The sequence below is a fragment of the Suncus etruscus genome, chromosome 1 (assembly GCF_024139225.1).
Source record: "Suncus etruscus isolate mSunEtr1 chromosome 1, mSunEtr1.pri.cur, whole genome shotgun sequence".
Taxonomy (NCBI): domain Eukaryota; kingdom Metazoa; phylum Chordata; class Mammalia; order Eulipotyphla; family Soricidae; genus Suncus; species Suncus etruscus.
In genome coordinates, this window is record NC_064848.1 from 60,293,663 (window position 1) to 60,303,489 (window position 9,827).

Sequence of the window (9,827 nt, forward strand, 5' to 3'; positions counted from 1 at the left end):
GGAGTATTTGCCTTGCACAGGGCTGATCTGGGGTTTAATCCCTGGCACTCTGTACGTATGGTCTAGGAGTGTTTTCTTAGCACAGAACCAAAAGTAAGCCCTAAGTATTGCCAGGTGTGGTCCCAAGGCTAATTAACTAAAAAAAAATATTAAGTAAATAAAGCAAAAAGCCTAATTTGAACTGGGAAGATAGGCTTGAACACATTCTTTTTTTTTTTTTTTGGTTTTGGGGCCACACCCGGCGATGCTCAGGGGTTACTCCTGGCTGTCTGCTCAGAAATAGCTCCTGGCAGACACGGGGGACCATATGGGACACTGGGATTCGAACCAGCCACCTTTGGTCCTGGATTGGCTGCTTGCAAGGCAAACGCCCCTCTGTGCTATCTCTCCGGGCCCTGAACACATTCTTTACATTTTCTTGAAGACCTAGTTTTTACTGCAAGCATCAAATAGTCCACCCGGGGCATCACTGGGAATGACCTTGGAGAACTGATGTAGTAATAGCTCCTGAGCACTGCTAGATGTAGTCCAAAAGGAAAAAATGGAAATAAATTTAAATCTAAGCTCAGAAGCCTAGAGAACTTATATTACACGTGTGAGGTCTTGAGTTTGATACCACACAGTGCTGGGGATCATTGGGCTACCCTGGACTTCCTTGGGGGATCTTCAGGGGAGATTATGGCTATACTTAGCAATGCTCAGGAAGCCATTTAGTGTTGGATCTGCACTGCAATATCTTTCTTTCCCCTTTAGCTTATTTTATTTATTATAATCTGAAACAACAATATAAATTTTAACAGCTTAAAGACCAAGAAAGGGTGCCACTGGTGGACTAGGATATTTCAGAAGTCTCCAGAGAAGTGATTAACAAAGAGATATTAGTTATGAAATAAAAAAAAAAAGTCAAGGTCAGGACTCTTAGAGATCAAGTTTGAGTCTTTCCTAGTGGGCCTAAGAGATGCTTCAAACCCAGAAGTTATATTTTCATCTTCTTGGCAATAACTCTAGGTAATTCATTAAAGAACTACACTTCCAGAGGCCTGAAAGTACAGAGGATAGAGAGCTTGTTTTGAAAATTGCCAATCATGGTTCAATGATGGCTCATACCATAGCATATATGGTTCCCTGAACATTTTCAGGATGATTCCTGAGCACTAACTCAGGAGAAAATCTTACAGTTCTTCCAGTATAGTAGCAGCTCAAAAGAATTAGGAAGGGGGGCTGGAGCAGTAGCACAGTGGTAAGGTGTTTGCCTTGCACACATCTGACCTAGGACAGATTGTGGTTAGATCCCCTGGCATCCCATATGTTCCCCAAGCCAGGAGCGATTTCTGAGTGCATAGCCAGAAGTAACCCTGAGTGTCACCGGGTGTGCCCCCACCCCAAAAAAAAATAAAGAATTAGGAAGGGATCTAAGTTGATTTTCTGACTTCCTGAGACTTAAATAAAAGGTATAGTGGGGCCGGTGAGGTGGCACTAGAGGTAAGGTGTCTGCCTTTCAAGCGCTAGCCAAGGAAGGATCTGGCTCAGGGGATTCCATTTCACACAAAAAAAGGTATTAATGTAACCAAAGCCTCTAATCAAATCCCATGATTCAGTGAGACTCTGGCTTAACTCAAAGGTGAATAGATTTAGTTTCCCACCACAACCAGTACCTTTTCCTTCTATTTAGGAGGTCATAAAGCTGTCCACAGTAGATTTCATAGAAGCTGATCCACACAAACAGATGCCTTCTTGGCCGGGACACTTCTAGCTGCCTGAAGATATCTTTGGCAGCCAGAGCATATAGTCCTGGGTTCTGATGAGTTCCTATCATGGTATAGGTCTTTCCAGCACCTGTTTGTCCATATGCAAAGCAAGTGGCATTGCCTCTGAGGAAAGAATTACTGAATCAGTTACACACACACACACACACACACACACACACACACACACACACACACACACAGAAGAGAGAGCTAATCTACACATAGATTTGTAATATATTCTGTAATATATATGTACTATATTTTAACTAATTTTGGGGGCGTAGGGAGTGGCAGCACTCCTGGAGATCCTTGGCCCAGCAGGATAATTCAATGTCAGGGCCTGATAATACAATTTTCTCAGGCCCAGTAGTGCTTGCAGCCACTAGGGCCATACCTGATGGTATTCAGGAATAAGCAGGGCTATAACTGGTGGTGCTTGTGAGATCTTATGAGGATGGAATCAAACTTGGTAACTTGGTGCCTCTGTCTACCAGGCAGACACTCAAACTTTTGAGCTATCTCCTTACATTAGTAATGCTTAGGGATTACTCCTGGCTCTACATTCAAGAATCACTCCTGGGGAGATCGGGGGTCCATACTGGAGATTGAATCAGGGTCAGCCGCATGCAAATCAAACATTCTACCTGCTGTACTATCATTCTGGTCCTATGCAGATTATTATTATTATTTTTGTTAATATGCCATGCCCAATCGTACTAGGGCTTAGTCCAGATTCTGCATTCAAGGGTCACTCCTGGTGGGTTCAGGGGATCATGAGAGGTGCAGGAGAGAGTGGGTGGGTAGGCAAAGACCTACCTGCTCTGGCCCCAGATAAATTTTAAAAGTCAAATGAAAACAGAATATACTTACAAATTCAGCCATAAACACATAATCATTTAAGAAATGAGCTTTGTGCAAAGCAAAAGGAAAAGAGAAGCACAGGAAGAGGGAAGGCCATTTTCAAAGCAGCTCATGAGTTTTCTTACAAAATTTTTTACAGAATTGACAAGACAATAAGACAACTCTAAAAAATAAAAAAATAAGGACCTCAAGCTAGATACATTAGTGGACTCAGAAGATTCTGTCTTAATCCTGAAGGATAAATTTGATAAGAGAAGTAATAGACAATTAAATGTAAGAAATAATAACTTATTTTTTTTTTTTTTTTGGTTTTTTGGGCCACACCCGTTAGATGCTCAGGGGTTACTCCTGGCTCAGAAATTGCCCCTGGCTTGGGGGGACCATATGGGATGCCGGGGGATCGAACCGTGGTCCTTTCCTTGGCTAGCGCTTGCAAGGCAGACACCTTACCTGTAGCGCCACCTCGCCGGCCCCAGAAATAATAACTTATTATATATTATTATTATTATTGGTACTAGAGAGATAATATAGGGGGAAAGAAGCTTTTCACATATGGTCCTCTGAACACTATTCCTCCTCCCAAAAAAAGAAAAAGAAAAGATCATATAATAAATAGGATCAGAGTCAACTGCTTCCATTAATATTTAGGAAACATAGAGATGTAATCAATTAAGCAAAATATCTAAGAAAGGACCCATAAAAAGTTTCACAGGATGCTTCTGTTTTTGTTAAAAAACAATGGGGTGATTTGATATCTAAGAATCCTTCAAGCCTATGTTCTATGATTCTGAGAATCACAATGCTCACATGTAGGGAGGGATAAGAAACTGCAGAATAAGAGATAGAGAGGACATATAGGAGATCTGATAACAGTATGATTCAGAAGGAGTTGGGGACTAATAATATATCAACAATGCAATAATAAATACAGCAAAGATAATGTTAGATATAAAAGTAACCATTAGAGACTTCAACGTGAATCATAAAGGTTAATTCTTGCAGCAAGAAAAAAAATTGCACATATACCAGTAGGGGAAGGAGACAGCTGGAGACACAAAAAGAGATCTGAAGCTAGATCCAAAAAAGTAATATGGTAAGAGCAAAGGAATCATGAAAGTTGAAAATTAGTTCATGGGATTTAGGGCCAGAGAAGTAGTACAGTAGGTAGGATGCTTGCCTTACACACAGCTAACCTGGGTTTGATTCCCAGCATCCCATATAGTTCTGAGCCTGCCATGAGTAATTCCTGAGTGCAGAGCCATGAGCAACAACTCTGAGCACTGCTGAGTGTAGCCACCCAAAAAACAAAACAAAAAAATAAATAAAAATTAAAAAAGAATTAATGGAATTTAAGTTGTTTGGAAACAGATACCAGGTTATTTATCTACCTACTTGTCTTTTAAATCCTGATCAATAAATAGTACAGGTAGGGTGTTTGCCTTGCAGTGGCTGACCACAGCTCCATCCCTGGCATACCATTTGATCTTCCAAACACCATCAGAAATGATTATTATTTATATATTTTTTGCTTTTTGGCCACACTCGGTGACGCTTAGGGGCCACTCCTGGCTATGCGCTCAAAAAATTGCTCCGGGTTTGGGAGACCAGATAGGACGCCAGGGGATCGAACCGAGGTCTATCCTAGGCTAGTGCAGGCAAGGCAGATGCCTTACTGCCTGCGCCACCGCTCTGGCCCCAGGAATGATTAATGATCATAGAGCCAGGAGAAACCACAAGCATTGCTAGGTATGGATGTTCCTCCATCTCCAAATCAATCCTGAACCTCAGAATTATGGGTAGAGTACTCAGAGTACAAGTACGAAAAGAGTTACAGGGAACTGAGAGCTATAAAGAGAGTAGGATTCTTGGGTTACACACAGTAGACCAGGGTTTGATCCCTGGCACCCCATTTAGTCCCTAGAGTTCTACTAGAAGTGATCCCTGAGCACTGCTGGGTGTGGCCCAATTAAAAAAAAATGTTCTGAGGCTGATGCTATAGTACAATGGGAAAGATGTTTGCCTTGCACAAAGCCCAGGGTTCAATCCCCATCAGTCCATATGGTCCCCCAAGCTAGCCAGGCTAATTCCTGAGCACAGAGTTAAGAGTGAGCATAGAGCTAGGAGTGAGCAGAGCCAGGAGCAATCCCTGAGGCACTGCTGGGTGTGGACATTCCCAATATAAATGTCTGTGCATCCAACTGTATGTAAATCACATCTAAAATTTTAAAATGTTATTAGCTCTCTCTCTCTTTTTTTTTTTTTTTTTGGTTTTTGGGCCACACCCAGAGATGCTCAGGGGTTACTCCTGGCTGTCTGCTCAGAAATAGCTCCTGGCAGGCACAGGGGACCATATGGGACACCGGGATTCGAACCAACCACCTTAGGTCCTGGATCGGCTGCTTGCAAGGCAAACACCGCTGTGCTATATCTCCAGGCCCAGCTCATTTTAATTTAATTTATTTATCTTTGATTTTTGGGTCACACCTGGTGGTGTTTAGGGGCTGGCTTTTCTGGTTTTTTTAGGAATCATTCCTGGTGGGTGTGGAGACCACGTGAGATGCTAGGGATAGAACCCAGATTGGCTGTGTACAAGGCAAAATCTCTACCCACTGTACTATTGTTCTGACCCCCATTTATTTAACTTTAAAAATTTATTTATATGTGGGGCAGCACGCTCACTCAGCGGTGCTCAGAGGTTACTCCTGGCTCTGCACTCAATAATGAAAAACTTCCTTATTCTGAAAACTTTGGTGAACTTAATTACCCCATAGTCACAGAAAATTAAAGTATAAAAAAATTCTTCACATTTTTAAATACTTGAGAAATCCCTATATAAACAAACTTTCCAAGAGTATTAATTCACTAGATAAAACATGAATTGATTTTGGTTCAAAATGACTGAAAAATCGTTAAGTAATGTTTATAAAGAATAGTTTGACTTACAGAAGATAGAAAGCAAGAGAAGCAAGTGGATACTATCATACCCATTGAAAATATGCTGAATGAGTGGGTGAGTAGTCTTCATGTATATATCTCGATTGGTACAAGATTCACCAAAGACTTCATCAAAATAAAAAACATGCTGAAAAAAAATTTCATTTTTATAAAGACATTTTATATATTTTTCACCACTATTCTAATTAATTAGTAAGACAATAATACATATTAACTAATAATAATTAACCACAACAAACATAAATAAGCAATTCATAACTGTTAATAAATAGGACCTTCTTTTACTTGAGATCTCTGCATACATGTTCTTACAATGCAGAAAATAATGCAGAAATGTCTGTTCTCTCAAGTAAACTAACAAATTTAAAAATTGAGCCAAGAGGGGCCGGAGAGATGGCATGGTGGTTGGGTGTTTGCTTTGCATGCAGAAGGGATGGTGGTTCGAATCCTGGCATCCCATATGGTCGACAGGTCTCCCGAGACTGCCAGGGGCGATTTCTGAGCATAGAGCCAGGAGTAACCCCGGTGCTGCAGGTGTGACCCAAAAACCAACCAACCAAACAAACAAACAAATTAAAAACAACAACAACAACAACAAAAACCAAATTGAGATAAAGGACACTGTAATTCAAAGGAAAAATATTCCCTTTGATTGGGATCACATTATAATAAAGACTGTACAGGAAAGAGGCTACAGGAGGAGTTTGCATGACAGAAATTCCAGATACAGGTGAAGAGGAACAGAGTCAAAGAGTAGTACAAGGAATGTTTAGGGAGTAGGGGAATTCCATGGTTGAATTATAGAATCTTGGTAGGTAGAAAGGGAAATAGAAGACTAGGCCAATTAATTTAGTTCTATGCTGTACAAGACTATGGTTAGCAGCCTTAAAGGGAGGGGATGAAATTCTCTTTTAATTTAGGAAATTGTGTGAAGACAATTTTATAAAGGTTTTGCAAAGGAATGGGATGATCTAAGTCTTTTTCCTGTTCTGGGAGCCAAAACTGACAGTGTTCTGGGGAGATGCAGGGCAAAGATTGGAACCCAGGGACCCACAGACACACACAGACACAGACAGACAGACAGACAGACAGACAGACAGACAGACACACACACACACACAGTGTGTGCTCTACCCTTAAGCCAAAGATCCTGCTTGATCTGAGCCATGATGAAAGATTAATCTGGCTTTACACATGATTGGCACAGGGATTCAGTGGGGAGGGGGAAAGGGTGTATATTAGACAACAATGAATTAAAAGAGACAGATGCATGAGAAATCTGGCAACTAGCTAGATATGGTGAGGGAGAAAAAAAAATCTAAGAATACTCCCAAATGAAAAAGTATGGTAATCAGGAAAAAAGAAATAGGAGACACCAGTAAATTGGATCTGGAAAGCATTAGTTCAGCAGCCATAATTATTTATGTAATTTAGAGGCTTATCATTTTTGGCAGCACAATTGTTTCTGTAAGAAATTCTAATAATTTTGGGGGCCAAAGTAGTGGCAAAGTGGTAGGACATTTGCCTTGCACAAGGCTGACCTAGGACGGACCGAGATTCAATTCCCTGGTGTCCCATATGGTCCCCCAAGCCAGGAGCGATTTCTGAATGCTAAGCCATGAGTAACCCCCGAGTGTCACTGGGTGTGGCCCAAACCCCCCCCCCCCAAAAAAAAAACAAAAAAAATCTAATAATTTCAAGCCTGACGCTAGCATGATAAAGCCAGTGTAAATATAATGAGTAAGAGATGAGGCTCTATTTTCTGCTACCTTTTGAACTTGCTTTTATTTGTTTATTTATTTTGGTTTTTGGGCCACATCTGGCAATGCTCAGAGGTTACTCCTTGCTCTGAGTTAATTACCTTCCCCCCAACTTCCTGGCTATCTCGTCTGGAGAGGGAGATGCTCCCATAGGTGGGAGGGGTCTGGAGAGATTCAGCAGGGGAAGGAACAGGAAGGGGATGCAGGATGAAGAGATGAGAGACAGGTTGGATGCAGAGAGGTGGCTTAGCTTAGAAGCTATGTGAGATATGCACATGGTGGTTAGGGCCTCTTAAAAAAGCTGCATGTCGGGGCTGGAGAGATAGCATGGAGGTAAGGCGTTTGCCTTTCATGCAGGAGGTCATCGGTTCGAATCCCAGCGTCCCATATGGTCCCCCGTGCCTGCCCAGAGCAATTTCTGAGCCTGGAGCCAGGAATTACCCCTGAGCACTGCCGGGTGTGACCCCAAAAAAAAAAAAAAAGCTGCATGTCTCCTGACTTACTACTGACTGGCTGTGGATCATTTCCTCACCGTTATCCTGAACCCTCAGAACCACTCGCCTAAAAGGGCTGCAGTTACCATCCCATCATCTACCACCATCAAGGACTCTATAATTAATATTTAATACAACACTGCGCTCGGGGATGCCAAAGATCAAACCCAGTTGGCCACATGCAAGACAAAATGCCCTACCCCTGTGGTATGGCTCCAGCCCTGAACTTGATTTTAATATTCATTTAGAGGCCAGAAAGATAGTATGGGGAGAGACATCTGCCTTGAATGTAAATAACCTGGTTTGATCCTCTGATACCTTTAGGAGGCACCCCTGAGAAATAATGGCCTGATTAATGAAAAACTATATTGACAAATCTAGAAAAGCACCCTTGTGATATTTACTATAGGCCACTCTACCCCATTTGATTCTGTTTAGGGTATCATTGAATGTGAATTTATTAAGTCAATTTGTGAATAAACTGGTCACAATGTCAAATTTATTAGTTAGAAAGTCTGTAACTTTTACCGTTATGTTTTGTTTTGGGATCCCACCCAGTATGCTCAGGGTTTACTCCTGGATCTGTATTCAGGAATCACTCCTGATGAAGTTCAGGGGACTGTTATGTTTAAGGCAAGAGCCTTACTTGCTATACTGCCTCTCCAGCCTCTTAAAAAGTATTTTATGGGCCCGGAAAAATAGCACAGCGGTGTTTGCCTTGCAGCTGATCTAGAACCTAAGGTGGTTGGTGTTTTACTTTTTTTTTTTGTTTGTTTTTTGGGCCACACCCGGCGGTGCTCAGGGGTTACTCCTGGCTGTCTGCTCAGAAAATAGCTCCTGGCAGGCACGGGGGACCATATGGGACACCGGGATTCGAACCAACCAACCACCTTTGGTCCTGGATCGGCTGCTTGCAAGGCAAACACCGCTGTGCTATCTCTCCGGGCCCAAGTGTTTTACTTTTTATATAAAAAATTTAAAAAAAGTTTATTTTACTTTTTATATAAAAGTAACATAACTACTTGTTTCTTTTTTGTTTTTTTGAGTCACACCCAGCAGTGCTTAGAAGTCGCCCCTGGCAGGCACAGGGGACCATATGGGATGCCGGGATTCGAACCACCATCAGTCTACGTGAAAAGCAAATGCCTTACCTCCATGCTATCTTGCCGGCCCCTAATATAACTACTTGTTACAAAATTATAAACATGAAAAAAATGGGGAAAATTATAATCATTTAGAACTATGTTAAGTTCCTCCCCACCTGGAGAAATTTTTTCCCTTTCCTTTATACTTCCCAATAAGCTTTTCTGTTTCAAAAAAATTATCTATAAATCTTTTTTTTTTATTGTTTGTTTTTGGGCCATACCCAGTGATGCTTGGGGGTTGGTTACTTCTGACTCTGTACTCCAAAGTTACTCCTGGCAGGCTTGGGGGACCATGTAGAATGCTGGGGATTGAGCCTAGATTGGTCATGTGCAAGACAAACTTGCACTGTGTTATCATTTTTATAGTTTATAGTTTATTATAGCCCCATAATTAACTATAAATTTTTACTATCCAGGCACATGTTTTGCCTGGGTACATGGTGCCCAAGCACATGTCTCTTAAATCTCCCATCTTGAGATGTGTACTTTTCTTACATTTATGCTGAGTTGGGTAAGGCAGACTCTGCCTTTGGAAAAGAGTGCACTCTCTTGAGTGCTTTTTCTTTTTTTCTTTTTTTTTTTGGGGGGGGGGCGCCATACCCAGTGACTCTCAGGGGTTACTCCTGGCTATGTGTTCAGAAATCACTCCTGGCTTGGTGGACCATATGGGACACTGGGGGGATTGAACTACAGTTCGTCCTAGGCTAGTGTGTGGAAGGCACACCTTACGGCTTGCACCACCATTTTGCCCCCCCTCCCTTTTATGGTTTTTGAGTCACACCCGGCAGCGCTCAGGGGTTACTCCTGGCTCCATGCTCAGAAATCGCTCCTGGCAGGCATGGGGGACCATATGGGACACCGGGA

The 9,827-nt window shown here is 41.9% G+C and overlaps 1 protein-coding gene across 1 annotated transcript in view; it reads right to left on the reverse strand.

Moving 5' to 3' along the window:
- The window catches only part of KIF24 (kinesin family member 24), a 45,934-nt gene that overhangs the window by 22,708 nt on the left and 13,399 nt on the right, over positions 1–9,827 (reverse strand). The window contains exons 3-4 of the mRNA XM_049772960.1: positions 5,594–5,691; positions 1,656–1,871 (exon numbers count right to left, since the gene is read on the reverse strand). Of these exons, the coding sequence (XP_049628917.1) occupies positions 1,656–1,871; positions 5,594–5,691 (314 nt within the window). The remainder of the gene's footprint in view (positions 1–1,655; positions 1,872–5,593; positions 5,692–9,827) is intronic.